Genomic DNA, 18,752 nt, shown 5'->3' on the forward strand with positions numbered 1-18,752 from the left:
GACAATTTAAACCATTTTAAAATTTTAACTTTTTTAAAAATATAATTTTATTTAAATTATTCCTCAGAGTAGTTTTTTTTTCTTCAAGAAAGGCTGTGCCTGCTTTGTATTGTCACTAGTGAGGATAGACTCACTAGTCTAGGAAGGAAGGAGTGTACCACAAGCTTTTGTCTGGATTCACAGGGTGCTTGCCTTCGGCACACTGAAGCACTCTGATCTGAAACCCTTACGATTTGGAATAAATAACATTTAAATGATGCATGAGCTTCATTGTAGATGTCATGCCATTTCCAAGAATTTCAGCCTTTATGTCCTTTTATTGTGAATGATATAAGGCAGTTATCGGAGTGTGTAATTAATGTCCTTTTATCACCGTGACAAAGAGTTACCACAGGAGGATGCTGAGAAGATTTAAGGTTATTTCACTGAAGTTTTTGTCTTCTCTGCAGTTTGTGACTCTGAAACACGCATGAACTGCAGGAGCAGTGGTCTCCTGCAGTTAGATGAAAGCAGCTTATGCCCTCTGCTCAGGTCATGACATTTTTAGACTCAGGCTGGGTAATAGATGCAGGAGGAGGGTGAGAAGCAAAGAGAAAGTAGAAACTCAGGAAAAAAAAAATCCCAGTTCAAAGCAGTTTTAGCTCTCAGCAGACACTTTTATTGACAACACTTGGGGGTTTTTGACAGCACGGAGTTCTTTGCAGAAGAGGAGTCCTAATTATAGCTTGACAAACCTGTTACTGTAAAGCAGATCCAGGGAATCCTACTCTTTTAAGAAAGTCTTTTTGTGCCATCCACGTGTGGCAAAAAGCCCCATCCATATGTGGATAAATTCTGACCAGGGAGGTCATGGGCAAGGCCTGTTTTTGATGTCTTCAGCTGCCATTACAGCTAATTTGTGAGAGATCAGTCAGAGAGGGTTGTGCTGAAGAAGGACAAACATTGGTGGAGGTTTTTATTGTGGCAGAGATACATGTGTGCACATGTGGTTTTATTTGTTTGGGATTTTTTTCATGGAGTAGCTGCTACAAGAAGCCCCTCAGAGCAGGAGCTGCTCAAGTGTAGAGGCAGAAAGGCTGGTGGTTTCTGGGGGGCACCCCCATAATTGCAATGGTGTGCACATTTCAGGAATTTTTAAAAAGATGAATGAGACGTGGCAAACTTCAGTGCAGACACACAGTGTTGATTACTCAGCCTAGTATTTTTCTCCCATAAATGATCTAGTTTTTGCATTATTGCTCAAGTATGCGGCACGATCATCTAATTACATAGTGAGATGCCAATTAGAAACAGTGCTACAGCAGGCCAATACAAGTCAATTTGATGTGCCTTTTTGCACTGTAAACATTAATTGTTGGCATTGTTTTTCTCACTCCCACCTCCACTGTCTGAGTGACAGCAGGACGACTCACCGGTTTGAGATTTCTCTTGTGTAGATATAAAATATATGCTTCCAATATATGTTTTATATTTCCGGTGTAAGTTCTTTACCACTCAAAAGACGGTCAAAATGCAGATTGGCAGTGCTTCTCCACTTGCATCTCAGGGATAAAAGCTCATTTCCTCCCCCTGTTTTAGTCACCCTCCTTAATGCCCGATAGGCTCAGGATGCTTGGATGGCAGCAGTGTAATGATACTGAATTTATTAGGTCACTGTGAGGTTTCCTGGCAGTCAGTATCACGCTGCATTAAGAAAATTCCTGTGACCTTAATAAGAAATCACTAAATTGTTTATTTGCTCTGGCTTTCCTTCCATTCCTCTGATTAGAAAATATTGTGCATGGAAGCAAGTTCTTCATGTTCCTTCCCAGTCTTCTGCATTCTTGTTTAAAAAACAAACAAACAAAACCCCCCAAAAACACAAAAACCCCAAAACCCCAACAACAAGGAAAGAAAACAGGAAAACCTCCCAAAACATGAAAACTCAAACAAAACTGAAAAAACACCACCAACAGCAACATAAATCAAAGGATGGTGTAATTCTGATTTATTTAAGAGAAAAGGGGCAAAGTAATTTCCGAGTTGTCTGTGCTGCTCTGTGTACATCGCGTGGGGGAAACTCAGTTATCTAAAATATGTGGTGTTTCATAATTACCCTTTCTGCCACAGCACCAGCTCTGACCCCTGCAGGCTTAGCATGGTTTGGTTTATCTTCCCAAGTGTTTTCTCTTTGGAATAAAGCATGGCCAGTAGATTATTTGCTCTGAATCTAGCACCAGAAGATTCTTTTGCCAAGTCTTGACACTGTGTTGCTCTTTTCAGTCCTATGGCTTTGCCCGAGTGCTCGCTGGATGTGGGAGGAGTTCTGAAAGCTGGCTAAAACTCAGGTGGATCCATTCCATCTAATCCTTTATGGAATAATATTACTCATATAAGTAATAAAATATTCATATGATTAATAATTTAGGAAAATATATTCTTTATCCTTCTTCAAAGAGCTTCCGTGAAAACAATACTTCAGTGATGAATTTAATTGTCAAAAAACACAGCCTCTAGGGCCACAGCAGACTTTAGTCCAAAGGTAGCCCTGTGACAATTATATTCAAAAAATATGACGTTATCCATTGTTGAACACCACATCCCCTTGCCAAAATCAGGTTTTCTCCGATTCTGCTCTCAACTTGCACATCTAGATCAAGATTACGTGTCAGTTCTTAAAAATATTCAGGCACCTCAGTCACTTTTCTGATCAAAACCCACGAGCAGCTGTGGGCTGATCGTGGTTTTACTTTTACTCAGCCTTGCTATCTCTTTGTATGCTTGGATGATAAAAATAGACGATGGTACTTGAGGGGATTCTGTGCTTATTTGTGTGTGTATGGCATCTGATTCTCGCGCTCTAAGGACTCTCTGCTACTACAGTATTATAAGGGGCTTTTATAAATTACTACTTCATTTTGATGGATTGACATACGCTTGGCCTGTTTCAGACGCAGTTTTCCATTGATGCCAAACTGATTTTTGCCTTTTTTCTTTTATGTATTCTCTGTACTCTTGACATATGTATTTGTAGTGTATTCGTAGTCCCAGTACTTTTCCTTACCTTTTCTCCATATCTGCCCCTGGAGGCCTCCAATAAACACCAGCCTTTATATTACCTCCTCTACCAATCTTATCTTGAAAGTGTGTGTTGTTTCATTTATAGGTTCTTTAAGGCATCACCATGGGTAGAAGAAGCTGCGACGCACCCTTAACCATGAAGCTCTGGACCTGTTCATTGCCATCTGATTTCCAAAGGCTTTCCTGCCCTAATGGGCTAAGTGGGATTATTCATTGTCACTGGTGTCTCCCTGTATAGCAGCATGTGTCCTGTTGCTGGAAGGGCCAGTGTGGCCCTTAGCGAATGTGGTATGAAGGGACATGTAGCAGCTTGAAATTAGCTGATGGGAGAAGGACACTTAGAATGTAGTATGAGATCTCTAAGGTGTTGCACAAACACGGATTATTCTTTGCATTTACTGAAAAGAGAAAGAACAGCTGCTATTACCAAGCCAACATGGGCTAAAGAGCCACGATACAGTTATTGCTGGTTTTCTAGCTCTTCCAAATCATAGGATCCTAAAATGGTTTTCATGGGAAGGGACCTTAAAGATCATCCCTCTGCCATGGGCTTCTCACTAGACACAGTTGCTCAGGGCCCCATCCAGGCTGGCCTTCAACGCTTGCAGGGATGGGCATCCACAACCTCTGGATGGCTCATCTAATAGCTAGATCAGAAAATTGTGCTCCACACACTCCAGGAGTGCCCTTGGTTTCTTGCAGCCAGCTGTGTTCCTTTCCCAGCAGATGTTGGTGAGGCAGGTGTTAAACGATCTATTCAGTGCAGGTAAATGTGGATGCAGCTGCAGCACAAAATGCAGGCTGAGCTCTCTGGGAGCAGGAGCCCCAGCCCAGGGCAAGAGGCCATGAGCTCCCCTTTGCATTCCAAAGGGCACAGGGAGCTGTGGGGCAGCCAGGGGACCAGACACTCAGAGACACAGCAGGAGCTGATGAGCCCCAGGGCTTCATGACCTTAGACAGTGAGGGGATAAAAGCACAGGGGTTCCTTTATTCCAGGTCCCTCCTTGGAGGCACCAGCTTGAGGTGTTATTTTGTTATTTAGCTACTGCATCGTGATTAATCTGTTCTGAGGATCTGGACATCTGTGACTCTGGTACGGGAAACCCAGGGTTAAGGAAACCTGGTCTGACTGTGTGAGTGTGGAGGGTATAGTCGTGAAGGCCCACGTTGTGTTGGGTCCCACATGAGGTGATGTGAGAGTGACTCCAGAGTGGCTCTTGGGTGCTTGCACAGGGAATTTTCCTTAAGATTGAATCCCTCCCTTCCTAGCCTCTTGCTTCTGAAAAGCCCATAGCCCATAGGCTTCAAATCGAAGTTTCCAGGGTTCCAACACCATAGCCCTCAGCTACAGTGGGGAAGTGGTCCCCTTGGAGGAGCATCCCAGCATGCTTCCATGATGGCAATTTGACCATAGTTAGGTTTGGAAGGGACCTAAAAGCTCATCTGGTTCCAACTTCTACTTCTACCAGACCAGGTAGTTCTAAGCCCCATCCAGCCTGGCCTTCAACAGCTCCGGGGATGGGGTGGGCAAGCTGTGCCTCACCACTCTTGTAGTCCAGCATTTCTTCCCAATATCCTATAAGAAACAGCTTAAGGCTGTTACCCTTTTCCCTGCCTGCCCTTGGGAAGCCACCTTTTGGCCTACTTGTAGGGGCCCAGCAGGTACTGGGGAGGGGTTTTAGAGGTTCCAAAACGTCAACGGCCAAAAAGAACCGTTGGTCATGTGTCACGACCCCTGGCAGTCATGACCTCAACATTCTAGGGTTTGGGAGTTGGAGGGATGGACCAATCAGCAGGCTCTGCTCCAGGTAACATAGCAACGGGTGAAGAGCACCCGTGGCAGTTGGGAGCAGAGCAGCACAAGGGCGCTGCAGCGTGAGCTGTCCTGTCCTGCCTCTCTCTCGGCCTCCTTTGGGTACTGGTGTGCCATTCTGTGGAAGCTACCCAGGACCTTCCTGAATTCAAAGAAGAATGTCTGAAGCAATGGGTGGGATAGGTAATTTCACAGACCTTCCTACCTGTGAGCTCCCCAGGCTTGCGGAGCTTGCAGAGCTGGTGACCTCCGTCCGCCTCTCACGCAGCCAGTCGGCCGCGCTGGCACTGGCCTTGGAGAGCAAAGGCCTTATCCCAAAGCTCCTAGAGCTTTTCCAGATCTGTGAGAGACAGAAGAACACCGAAGCCTTGCACCTCCTGTTCCATACTGTCAGAGGAATTGTGTACCTAGACCAAGCCATCCTGTTTGAGGTGCTGTTTTCTGACCAGTGTATTCAGGCTGTTGCCGGATGCCTGGAGTACGATCCCTGTTTGCCTCAGCCAGCACAGCACAGGGAATCCTTAGCCAAAACAGCAAAGCTTCATGAGGTTATTCCTATCAAAGACCTTCACCTCAAGGAAAGAATCAGCCAGGCGTTCAGGGCACAGTACATTCTGGCCATCATCACGCCTAAGCCATCCGATTTTGAAGGTGGTCGTCTTTCTACCCTCAAGTCCTTCATCAGCTCCAGCAAAGAGAAGATTTTATGTGGGTTGCAGGTAAGTGTTTTTTTTTTTTTTTTTTTAATGCAGCTTAGATGGGAGCTGTAGAGATCCCGCTGGCTGTAGTTTGGAATTGGTTTACAGCTGGTGAACAGTGTTGAAGTTAATCACAGGCACTTTCATTTGCACAATGTTTTGAATGCTTTCCCTTCTTCCTGATCCCTTGGATTTTGTATTTTCAAACTGATAAATTTTGGTTGAGTATCTTAATACTTTTTATGGGCTGTAACAAGATCAAGTGCTTCTCTTTGGTTGCCAAGCAAACCTTTGGATCTGCTTTTGTTTAAGTATTTCAGGAACATGCAACTTCCAGGGACATTTATTACAATGTTTTCTATGTAAAGGGGTGCAAATATGGCAGAAAGCGCCAAACCCCTTCCTGGAGCTGCTGTAAACTGGAAATGATTCTGGTGGATGTGTACTCTAGCATTTGCCTTCTTTGTGACAAAAGCAATGGCAGTGTGGGAAGTTTGGCTTTGTGCAGGGTGGGGTCCTAAAAGGACCATGTTTTTCACTTTCCAGGATCACTGCCTAATTTGTGTTCTTTTTGTGTGCTCCACAGAAAGATGAGGCGTTTTTGCCTGCAGTTTTAGCACAACTAACAAATGAAGCTACACCTGCTGAGCAACGATGTCAATTGGTAAGTCAGCAGGCTTGGTGGCTCCTCAAAGGCTTTAAATAAATGAGAGGCAAAAAGTGGAAAGAGAAACTGTTCTGAGAGTTCTGCAGTCTTAGAAGTATTTCTAGAGAATCAGCCAGTACGCCCCCCTGGTAAAAATTGTAACTGTTTCATCCTTTCAGAGAGCTTTCTGACTCGAACACACAATAAATTATTTTTTTTTTCCTGTGCACCAGATGAAGATTTTCAATGAATTCTGTGCCTTTTCTTTGTCATTACGTGAGAGAAGAAAGGAATTTCTTCAAACTTTGTTAAAGTTGCAAATTCTTCCAATTCTTGAAAAGTTAATGGTAAGTGAAAACTTAGAACTGCCTTTAACAAAACTAGAAAAGCCCACAGCCATTTGCCTGTTTTTTTTCTCTTTTTTTTTTTTTTTTTTAAATCTGCCGAGCATTTTTTTTGTAAGTCTGATTGGAGAGCTTTGCTCTTCTGAGAGTGGAGATTTCTGGTGATGTCCAGAATGCAGAAGCTTCCCACAGTTCTGCTCTGGAGAAGCCTGGCTTGACTGCTCTTGCTATTTTTTACTTTTCATGAGGGAGAAGTCTGAGGGCAGTGAAACCCTCGTGTCCAGGCAGTCAAAAGGTGAAAGGGACTTTTTGATGTGGAAGCTTGATTGCTGGATTTTTATCAGAGAAAATCACATCCCTTAAGGGAAGGTCTGAATTCTTGTTGCCTGTAAAGGGGCACAGAAACTGTTGTACAACTTGATTTGTTCAGTTGGTCCTTTAGTACAAAATGAATAAATTGTGAATAGCAGGTACAGAATGTCAAGAAAGTCTTAGATATTCAAGCGAGTTGGATGTTGTGAATGTTTCCAGCCTATGTTAGGGCTGTCAAATTCACAAAAAGTCTTGTGCCCTTTCTAAAGGAGGAAAACAGTAGGGAAAGAAACGTATTTGCCTGGTTCCTTGTTGTTTTTCTGTGACCATATTATCATGTTTCTCATGAAAATTTTTGAAACAAAATGTTCTCCACTTTTGAACTGCCTCTTCCTTGCAGCTGCACGTGATAATAAATACCAAACCTGATTCTCTCTAACAAATGAACCTCTTTTGGTTTTTTTTTCTTTATTTTTGGTAAGGCAATGGACGATCTGCAAGTTAGATCTGCTGCTACAGATATATTGTCTTATCTTGTACAATTTAGTCCAGCCAAAGTCCAAGATTTTGTACTGCAAGAGGCGCGGCAGAGTGAGAATGTAAGTAACAAGTGGTTTGGAGATTTTGAATACACCACTTTTAGGGAAAACAGGAAAACAACCAGCAAAATAAAATCTCAGTTTCTGGGGTTTAATTTTTATTTTAAAATCATTGCAGAAAGTGGGGAACTCATATCATTCCTGTGAGTAATTATTTTTTGACTTCTTTCTCTGGTTTTTGTTTGTTTGTTTTGTATTTTTTGGATTTTTTTAGGATACCCATCTCATCACTAAGGTCATAGAGCAGATGATCTGTACTACCGACCCTCAATTTGGAGGAAAGCATCAGTTAATGAAGATACTTTGTGCTCTGATCAACACAGACAAAATGATGGCCAGAATTAGTGTAAGTGAACGTGAATGGCAGAAGACATGACACTGTCTTGGCAAACTTAAAAGCCTGATACACTCTATTGCTGTTATTGCGGGCAAAGGAGACAAAATTATAGGGTTTTTTTTTTTAATTGAGTGGAGTGTGGTCTGATAGTGACTTTAAATAAGCAAAAGATAAGCTAATTTTGCTAATGGAAGGCATGTGTGTAGGGCACTGTGCCAATATTAAATGGTTAAATAATTAAGCATTAGTTAACCATTATTTCAATTGTTAAATTAATAGGTGTCAGTGCCATAGCCCTGTCTGACCATAGCTCTCTCCATCTGGATGATAAATCCTGAAAGATTTCAATACATTGTAACGTAGCAGAATACCTGTAAAATGGTTTACAGATATTTGTTCTGGGCAAAACTATTTTCAGAATTTCAGAATGGTTTAAAGACACTTTGTCAAGCACTTTGAGTCATTGATGGGCTTTTTTCAGTATATATTTGCGTCCATGCTGGGGATTCTTTTAATGATAGCTAGCTTGCTTGCACGTCTCACACATTTGCCCCAAAAGAAAGAAATTGATCCTGTATGAAGACAGTGCTGCAGACCCAAAGAACTCAGCAGAATCCTTTGTAGGCTGTTTCTTCTGTTATTACTCTTTTTATATTTAAAAGATTAAATGTGAATGCCAGTGTTTAATGAAGTTATTGCTGTTTCAGCATTTGGAAGTATTTGAATTTCTCGATATCTTCTACGACCGTTACATTCAACTTCTTACTGCGCCGCTGCTGGCTGCCACATCAGAACCATACCAGGAAATAGGTAATGACAATTTTAACTTTTCTTTCCCCTTTGAAGGGCCTCACAGTCCTGGTAAACAGCAATAGACCTGTGATGCCTTCTGGGAACACGCTTACTGCTGTTCCTGCCGCAGTCTTCCTTTCCTGAAGCTGTGAATGCTGACATAGCTTGATGGTGTGCTTTGTAAAGATGCACTTCCCTCATGTATATTGAGAATAATGTCATAGTTTTATTAGTCTAATTTTAAAGAATATTGACTGCAAAGGCAAAAAAAAAAAGCTGTAGCTGTGTTTATTGTTTTGTTCTGACCCAATGTGCTGCTTCCCAAAACAATCCAGTAAAACAAAAATCCACTACAAATATGCCAGGAACTGGAATAACAACTGAGCTCAGTGTATGCTGACAGTACGTTATTGAATTTTTTGTATAACCCAAGGCATTAATTTTTCTTGTAGATAATTATCAAAAAGCAAAAATACTTGCCTCAGTTTTGGCGATGCTGTCTTATTGTGTGCAACGACACCAGTATCACATGAAGATGTACGTTACCAAGAAAGATCTGCTAAGACCAGCACTGGTCCTGATGAAGTCCAAACGCAAATTTCTGGCCTTGAGTGAGTATTGGAACTGTTGAGATTGCCTTCCTCAGGCTTTGTGTGTCCTGTGTGGAAGGTGTACCAATGTACACCTGAACTCAGAATTCCTGTTCGTTTGCTGTGTTTCACTGGTGTCAATTAAGTAATTTGGAAAAAAAGAGGTTTGACTTCTTTTTTCTTTTTTTTTTTTTGTAAAAGAGCAGCTGTCTGTAAGCACAGAGCAATGCAGTTTCTGGTGGGAGGAGGATTGTTGTCTCTTTTGAAGTCTGCAGGGATCCTTTCAGATCTTCATGACAGGATCCTTTGTGATCAGATTTCTCGCCTCATTTCAGTGGAAATTGTGTCCTTTCTTAATAATGTTCTAAATCTGGTACTCCCTGTGGAGAGTGAATGAAATTCTGTGACCCAGGATCTTTAAAGACTCAGGGCTGGTTCTGGGAGGGGAACAAGGGGAAAAAAAGCACAGGAGGGAGTTAATAGTTGAACTGCATGCATGCTGGCATGCATTGCTGCTGGATTGGAGGAAGAAATCCATGGTTCCTGATGACCTTCAAATACCAGAGAAAAGTCCAAGAAGGAAAGAAATGCCAACAAATGCTGCTTTTTGCACTTTGGGGGTGCATCTTCCTCTCAGGATAACACCAAGTTTTTCAGTTTTTTTCACAGCAAGGTGAGAGCCCCAGCATCTGGTTGTTGAATTCTTGAATGTCTTTTCTTCACACAGGTGCTCTTCGCTTTATGAGGAAGATCATTGGCCTGAAGGATGACCTTTACAACCGTTACATCACCCTGGGGAACCTGTTTGAGCCAGTTTTAAACGCTGTGCTGTACAACAAGGATAAGCGCAACCTGCTGAAATCTACCTCGATGGAAATGTTTAAATTCATCCAAAGGGTGAGTTCAGCAGCAGCCTCAGCACTGACATGTCCATGGCATTGCCAGAGGCCAAAGGCGGATCTCCAAGATAGCAAATGTCCTGTTTTAATGGAAGGTTCACAAATGGAGCTGGGACTTTGCTGAGTCTATTGTTCATTTCTAAGGGAAGTTGAATCTTTCTAGATCTCAGCTCTTTCCCTAAAAATAAATCTGATTGCTTCTCGTTTGTTCTTGACAAGAATACTTTGGCTCTGGACAAGGAATCAGTTACTTTCCAAAAAGCTTTCTGACTTTCTGCCTGTGAACATTTGAGACTGAAACCTTGTTCTTGTTCTTATTCAGGAGAATATTCAGTTGCTTATTGCACATTTAGTTGAGAACTTCTCTGATGCACTGGAATCTGTCAAACCCACTCAGGCATTCCAGGGCCTGAAGACAAAACAGGACCCAGCGAAAGAGGAGGAAAGAAAGAAAGTGGACAGGTATGGCCCAGTTTCTGTCTCATGAGGCTGCCAGTGGCTGGCATTCTGCAGGCCTGCCTGGTTGGTTTTTAACTTTCCAGAGAGCAGCAGAAGCAGGTGGCTGGGATTGGGGTTGGATTTCATTCTTGCTGAAAACTTTTTGCAGTAAACCCCCACCTACCTTTCTTTGAGTAGAGCTGATGTGGCCAGTAGATTAAATGTCCTGTTCAGAAAACTGCCAGCTTAGGAAGAGCAGAATCTTGCTCTGCTCTTCTGAGTTAGGATTGAGTCTGCCTCATTATCACCTGGGTATTTGTGAAGCTTACGGTGAGGGTGGAAGCAGGGATGGAGCTGGATTGCTTTCTCCAAGTCACTTCCTTCATTCTAATTCTTTGGAAGCCCATTGATGACCTGGCTGAGTCTGAAACATCAGGAAAAGCTTCAATCACTTGTCCTGTGTCTCTTGCAGTGTCCCCTCCGCATTGCCTGTTGAGACACGTGCCAAAGAACCAAGAGTCTCCCCAGTGCGTGAAGATCTGAAGTTCAGTGCAGGTGAAGGGAAGGCAGCTGCAACATCTAAACCAAGCTGCAGTGACTCCTCCACAACCTACAGAAGCCTGACCACAGCGCTGGAATTCCCCAAGGTGGGAGAGAAGTTTCATGGAGGCTCCTGTCCTCACACAGGACCGCAGAGCAGCCTCGGAGCTTCTCTGGGTGTGATGTGGCACAGTCAGCAATAGCCTTGTACAGGGTATCTCGGGGATAAATACACACAAATCCCTGACTAATTCCACCAAGAGTGAAACCCTGACTGGTCTGGGGTAAGGTTTGATGAGGATAAGGTGGGACTGGAGTCAGTTGTTAATCTGGTGGGCACAATTTTGCCTCTTCCGCATGACTCAACTGTTGCTACTCCTTGGCTTTCTACCCTGCCCAGCTGGTGTGATACACAGATGGAATTTCCTTTTTTGGTATCTGTTCCCCATCAGGGGATTAAGAAGTGGTTTTAAGCAGACAAAATGCAGGGAGTGATACCTCTTTTGTGCCTTTTACAGCTGAGCATTATTCAAATCTTAGCTTCTGAGCAGCTACAGAGAACTGGCAAGAATTTTATTGCTCACCTCTAAGACTTGGGGGCAAAACAGATGTGCGGGGTGCATTTTTTCAATGTGGGAATTTCATTTTTCATTTTAACTATTTTCTAATTTGCAGAGAGGTCTGTTTGAAATATTTGGTTTTCACGATGACGAAGATGATGAGACACCACCAAAGAAAAGAGCTCGCCGGGATCCCTAAAGGTGACTGACATTTTATAGAAGAACTTTTAGGATGAGTTTTCCAGTGCTGCAGCTGTTTAATGTCAAAATACGGGACCAGCTGCAATCCATCACATAGACCTGTCTTGTAATATAGGTTATTATTCAATAAAAATATAATATAATTTACTGGTTATATATCGATATGTTGTAATACAAAATAATATAAAATAATATAATATATAAGTAATAGAGCATATTATATAGGTAATAGAATATATTATATAGGTAATAGAATATTCAAGTAAAAGAATATAATATGTGCTAATGTGTTATATTATTCAATATACTAGTAATATATAGTAACATAAAATAGGTCTGTTTCTCCTGGAATAGTTTAATGCGAAGCCATTTCTATGTTTTGGAGATATAGTTAGTAGTTAGTTTACGGTACTAGCTAGTTTTAATTATAACTCTTGTTTGAAAAATTTCTTTCCATACAGGAATGTAAGACAGTTTGTTGCATCACAGAAGTTTCCTTTGTATTAAAGTTCGAATGTACTTGTTTTACACTGTTTGTTGGTATGTTTAAACTGTAAAATTCAGGAATTAAAATTTCCCTTTCATTTCTTCAGATGTGTTTTTTGTTAGTACTGTTTTAATAAAACGTTACACGAAAACTGACTGTGTGTTTGCTTCTTTTCCTGTGAGTTATTGCTGCACTCAGTGATGTCATGCCCTGTGCAAAGGGTAAGCCCACCCTTGGCTTCGCTTTCAATCTGTCAGGGCCAAGGCAGGACAGGGTTTTGAAACGATTTCTGCTCTTTTGAAACTGAATTGCAGGGGACATCTCAAAATCTGCAACTAAAGCAAGTATTCCATATCTTACAATCCACTGTATTTCAGTGATGCAGTTCCTGTGCTTGGGTCTGGTTCTGCAAGGTGTTTTAAGGACTGGATTTGAAATTTTATTTTTCAATGCAGGGCAGAAGGATGGTTTTCATACACTTGTCAAAAGTGGAATCTCTCCAAATTAGCCGTGGAAGTCAAGAGGCAAAACATCCTTTCCAGTGTGTCAAATGGCTTCAAACTTCTCAAGATGAGTCCTCTGCTCCCTCGGTTTCGCAAAACCAGGACTCGGTGCCCTCTGCAAAATTTGCCCTGAAAGCTGCCTTAACTCCTGAGTTAATTAACGCAGAGATCATGAACTCAGAGTTAATTAACACGCCAAACGCATGCTACTGTGACTGTTCAGCTACAGAGATCCTACCATAACCTGGGTGTATTTGCTTCCACTATGCCACTGTGGACACATCCAGTAAATTTATCACTTAACCCTCTCTTTTAGATGCTAAATTGATTCAGTTTCCCCTGTTTCACTCTGTAAATCTCTCTGGGGTCTGGAGACCCTTTCTTAACTTCCTTCTGAAACCTCCCCAAGGCTGCAGTGGCATGAACACTGGGCCTGTGGTTTACACACAGGTGATAATTCCCTGTTGCAATCTTGACAGTCACCTACTTATACAAAAGGATTGATAATGGGAACAGGTTAATGAGGAGAAACAGTGGGAACTATTGTCATAATTGCTTTCTACATTATTGCAAAAATTTTTAGAAGGGGGAAAAGACAGGTTTTTATTTTCTTGATCTAAAATTCTTTTAAGGTGAGTACTGCTGTGAAACTTTTTTGCTTATTTGAGAAGCTTAATTATTCCTGAATGCCTTGATGGTAAGTTTTCAGTCAGCTCTGACTACTGATCAAATGGCTGAAAGCCAAGACATATTTCCTCCCCAAGTTTCACTTAGGCAGACAACCAAGGGCATTATCCCAATCACACAATGATTATTTTGGAAGGGGAATTGTGGCAGTGCATGTCCTCCCACGCTCGGCTAGCCCCAACAGGCCCCACAGGATCTAGGTAAAAGTGGGATCTTGGCTGCCGACCTGCCCTGCCACGTTGCGAAGGTGGAGGAAGAAAGACGGGACTCTCGGAGGCTCAGCTGATACTTGGGTTTATTGGAGGGAAGGAGGGAGGCCTCACCCTAAGATCAATGCCTCAGAGAGAGACCCTGAATCTCAGGAGGGAGGGGGTTTTCTACAGTGGGTGGAAACTCAGGGTGGGAACACATACAACCAATGGGGCATAACTGGGGAGTGTCTGCTGGCACAGCAGGCATTAACACTAACCACTGAGCAGAAGGAAGGAGGGGAAAGCCTCCCATCCAGCCAGTCACCAGAGAGCTCCCTTCGAAGCTCCCGGACCTGGGGGACAGGCCCTGGGTGACTGGCAGGGTGGGAGGGTTTCCCGACAAATGATGGACAGGTAACCAAGGCGGGAAAGGTGAACCAAACAGGGGTTGGATCTGGGGGAGGCTGAGGGAGGAGCTTTCAACTGGAAACAGAGGGATGTAAAAGCAGAAGAGCGCTGAACAGGGGTACAGAGAACAGCTGTCGTCCATTAAAACTTATTATAAAAATCATACCACCACAGAGAATTTGAATCCATAAATAATGCACTTCACCATCTTAGCCTTGTGAAGGGGGGCACTGGCGCCTGGTAACTGCAGACTTCTGAGAAATTGCTTTGTGGAGATTTTTCATGGATGCCATCATGGCGGCAGGTGTCTGGAGGCAGGTGTCTGCATTTCTGCATTTTTGTTAAAAAAAAAAAAAAAAGAAAAAAAAAAAACCCAACAACCCAAAAACCCCAAAACCCCAACAACAAGGAAAGAAAACTGGAAAACCTCCCAAAACGTGAAAACTCAAACAAAACCCAAAAAAACCACCAGCAACAGCATAAATCCAAGGATGGTGTAATTCTGATTTATTTAAGAGAAAAGGGGCAAAGTAATTTCCGAGTTGTCTGTGCTGCTCTGTGTACATCGCGTGGGGGCAAACCCAGTTATCTAAAATATGTGGTGTTTCATAATTACCCTCTCTGCCACAGGACCAGCTCTGACCCCTGCAGGCTTAGCATGGTTTGGTTTATCTTCCCAAGTGTTTTCTCTTTGGAATAAAGCATGGCCAGTAGATTATTTGCTCTGAACCTACCACCAGAAGATTCTTTTGCCAAGTCTTGACACTGTGTTGCTCTTTTCAGTCCTATGGCTTTGCCCGAGTGCTCGCTGGATGTGGGAGGAGTTCTGAAAGCTGGCTAAAACTCAGGTGGAACCTTTCCATTAAATCCTTTATGGAATAATATTACTCATGAAAATAATAAATGATACTCATATAAATATATTTACAATATAAATATATATATATACACACTAATAAAAATAAATTATTTATATGATTAATAATTTAAGGAAATATATTAATTATCCTTCTCCAAAAAGCTTCTGTGAAAACAATACTTCAATGATGAATTTAATTCTCAAAAAACACAGCCCGTAGGGCTGTCACTGTTAGGGACATGAGAGAACCACACTCACTCAGGTTCCGAGGTGAGCAGAGAAAAGGAAATTCATTATCATTTGGGATTTAAATAGGTTTTGGAGTTTGGCCAAGGATTGATAGATGAGAGGAACACCTTTCTGACCCCAGTGGTCAGTTCAGCAGTCCATCACAGACTGGTATGAAAACAATCTACTTGTTTATGTTACATTCGTGAGAGACTCCACAAGAAATATGTGAACAGTCATCAGAAGGCTAAAGAATCAGGGCGACATCTCACCCTTTGTGCATTAGGAAAAAAAGAAATAGGAAGGAAGAAAAATCTTTCTTTTTGAAGGACCATCGGAGTGAACACTCGCGTCGTCTGCATCTGAGTCACCACTCCATAGTTCATGCACTTCGCTTTTCATTTGGTCATGGTCTCCATCTTTCAACATCACAGGGTTATTACAATTCTGTGGGACCATAAGGTGCTCGATGGCACACAAAGCTTTGCCAATTCACTGTGTGCAGGGTGAAACCTGCTTTCCCCGTTGTTTTTTGTTGTTTGTTTTTTTTTTTTTTTTTTTTTTGCCTCAGTGGCACACAACACAGTAACACAGGGTCTTCAGCAAATGAAACAAAAATGAAACAAGGCAGCATTGCTGACTTCCTTCAAAATTTGATGGCCCAAGTGCTGTGCTATGTCGACCACAAACGAAAAAGCCGTGACTAAATTGGAAGGCTGAAAGCGAGCAATTAGCTCAGATTATGTACTTGCCCCGAAGAGCCCGTGCCTGTCGGCAGGCCAGGAGCGCCGGCCGCATGGCCCGAACGAGGGACCTCGGTACAGCCACGGGTCCAGCCGGGACATGTGGACCCAGCGTGGGACAGATGGAGCCCATCACATGACCCCTCGGATCCAGGGCAGGGGGGGAACGGGACGCCGGGAGGGGCGCGGTTTGCGGAGCCGCGACCCCGGCCCGCCCCGCCGCCCGAGACTCGCCCGTCTGTGGAGGAGCGGGCGGCGCTGGCGGGGGAAGGGCCGTGGGGGGGCAGGAGGCGGCATGGGGCCGCTCGGCCCGGGCCCCCCCGCAAGCCGTGTCACCCACAGCACCAGGCGGCACCGGCGCAGGGGAGGAGGGGCCCGGCCCTACGGCCAGCAACGCCCCGCCCGCGCCGCGGAGAACCATCGGGGGCACCGCCAGCCCCGCGGGGGGCGGGACGGACCGCCCGTCCCTCGGGTCCACCGCGACCTGCGCAGGCACAGCGGCTGGCACCGAGCCGGGCACGGCCGCCCGTGGCGGGGACTCCGCTTCAGCCTCGCTTGTCCTTCTCCTTGGCGCTGGGACGGGTGGACTCAGTCCCGCCCCCTCCCTCAGCGCCAGAAGAGCACCGGGAGGGGCAGAAACCCCCCCCTCTTCAGCCTCCTGGGCGCGGGGACGGGCGGGATCGGTGGGGCCGCCACGGCCGGCTCCCCGGATCCCTGCGAGACCCCGCCTGGCTAGCCGGGAGCTGCGTCCTCCCCCCAGTCCAACTCGGAACCTGTCTCAGCCTCGGAGAGGGATGCTTCTTCTTTCCCCCCAGCCTCGGCATCCGAGATGGAAACGTTTCCAGGGGAGACCCCGGCTCCCTCGGGAGCTTCCCACCTCATAAAACTACTTATGACATCAACGCATTGCTTCCAGAGCTCCAGTAACTCCACCAAGTCTGCATCGTCACGTGCAGACATGGCCTGGATGATGTGGACACCGAATCAGCCCCACTCTTCCCGTGAAAGGGCTCTCCAGTCTTCTGGGAAAAACCCATTGCATTTGCCATAATAATATAAACGCTTAAAATCATCACTAGAAACAGCAACCTTCTGCCGCTGCAGGGAGGCTTGCAAATGGTGCGAGATCTAAGCCTCAAACCTGAAGATAAAGAATACCATTTTTGCAAAAGCCTGTTACCAACCAGCTCTATTACCTAAAAGCTGACTCCACACACTGCAATCGCCACAGTCGGAGGTCACCAGATGTCGCCGGTAGGGACATGATAGAACCACACTCACTCAGGTTCCGAGGTGAGCAGAGAAAAGGAAGTTCATTATCATTTGGGATTTAAATAGGTTTTGGAGTTTGGTCAAGGATTGGGAGATGAGAGGAACACCTTTCTGACCCCAGTGGTCAGTTCAGCAGTCCATCACAGACTGGTATGAAAACAATCTACTTGTTTATGTTACATTCAAGAGAGACTCCACTAGAAATACGTAAACAGTCATCAGAAGGCTAAAGAATCAGGGCGACACAGGGCCATAGCAGACTTTAGTCTAAAGGTAGCCCTGTGACAATTATATTCAAAAAATATGACATTTTCCATTGTTGAACACCACATCCCCTTGCCAAAATCAGGTTTTCTCCGATTCTGCTCTCAACTTGCACATCTAGATCAAGATTACGTGTCAGTTCTTAAAAATATTCAGGCACCTCAGTCACTTTTCTGATCAAAACCCACGAGCAGCTGTGGGCTGACTGTGGTGTTACTTTTACTCAGCCTTGCTATCTCTTTGTATGCTTGGATGATAAAAATAGACGTTGGTACTTGAGGGGATTCTGTGCTTATTTGTGTGTGTATGACATCTGATTCTCGGGCTCTAAGGACTCTCTGCTACTACAGTATTATAAGGGGCTTTTGTAAATTACTACTTCATTTTGATGGATTGACATAGGCTTGGCCTGTTTCAGACGCAGTTTTCCATTGATGCCAAACTGATTTTTGCCTTTTTTCTTTTATGTATTCTCTGTACTCTTGACATATGTATTTGTAGTGTATTCATAGTCCCAGTACTTTTCCTTACCTTTTCTCCCCAGGCAGAAAGACAAAACACATTCCAGAGCTCCAAGACTCAGGTATTACAGGGCCACTTCCTATCTTGGTCTCCCTAGGAACCAAGGTCAAAACCAGCTCTTTGAGACACGTTTTCATCAAGAACATTTAGTCCCTAAAAAGGGGGAGGTGGGATTCAGAAAAGGGTTGAACGGGGGGGAAACTGCCTCACCAGTTATGTCTCTAATTGGTGATTTTTGTCAATTATGCTAATTTGCTCAACTTAGAAAATTGTATTCACCCTGGGGGTGGGGGGTGTGCGTGTTTTTGGACGTTCTCCATATCTGCCCCTGGAGGCCTCCAATAAACACCAGCCTTTATATTACCTCCTCTACCAATCTTATCTTGAAAGTGTGTGTTGTTTCATTTATAGGTTCTTTAAGGCATCACCATGGGTAGAAGAAGCTGCGACGCACCCTTAACCGTGAAGCTCTGCACCTGTTCATTGCCATCTGATTTCCAAAGGCTTTCCAGCCCTAATGGGCTAAGTGGGATTATTCATTGTCACTGGTGTCTCCCTGTATAGCAGCATGTGTCCTATTGCTGGAAGGGCCAGTGTGGCCCTTAGCGAATGTGGTATGAAGGGACATGTAGCAGCTTGAAATTAACTGATGGGAGAAGGACACTTAGAATGTAGTATGAGATCTCTAAGGTGTTGCACAAACACGGATTATTCTTTGCATTTACTGAAAAGAGAAAGAACAGCTGCTATTACCAAGCC

At 44.0% G+C, this 18,752-nt stretch overlaps 1 protein-coding gene across 1 annotated transcript; it reads left to right on the forward strand.

The window, feature by feature from the left end:
* Positions 1-5,043: 5,043 nt before the first annotated feature.
* LOC136287571 (serine/threonine-protein phosphatase 4 regulatory subunit 3B-like) lies at positions 5,044-12,413 on the forward strand. The gene is made up of 12 exons (XM_066180353.1): positions 5,044-5,592; positions 6,158-6,235; positions 6,451-6,564; positions 7,356-7,472; positions 7,687-7,818; positions 8,517-8,619; positions 9,054-9,212; positions 9,919-10,088; positions 10,413-10,552; positions 11,001-11,175; positions 11,744-11,829; positions 12,291-12,413. The coding sequence occupies exons 1-11, from the start codon at positions 5,044-5,046 to the stop codon at positions 11,825-11,827; spliced, it is 1,821 nt and encodes a 606-aa protein (XP_066036450.1). The 3' UTR covers positions 11,828-11,829; positions 12,291-12,413.
* The last annotated feature ends 6,339 nt before the right edge of the window (positions 12,414-18,752 follow it).

Source organism: Chamaea fasciata, unplaced genomic scaffold, assembly GCF_029207755.1.
Source record: "Chamaea fasciata isolate MVZ Bird 193981 ecotype frontalis unplaced genomic scaffold, bChaFas1.0.hap1 SCAF_3, whole genome shotgun sequence".
NCBI lineage: Eukaryota > Metazoa > Chordata > Aves > Passeriformes > Sylviidae > Chamaea > Chamaea fasciata.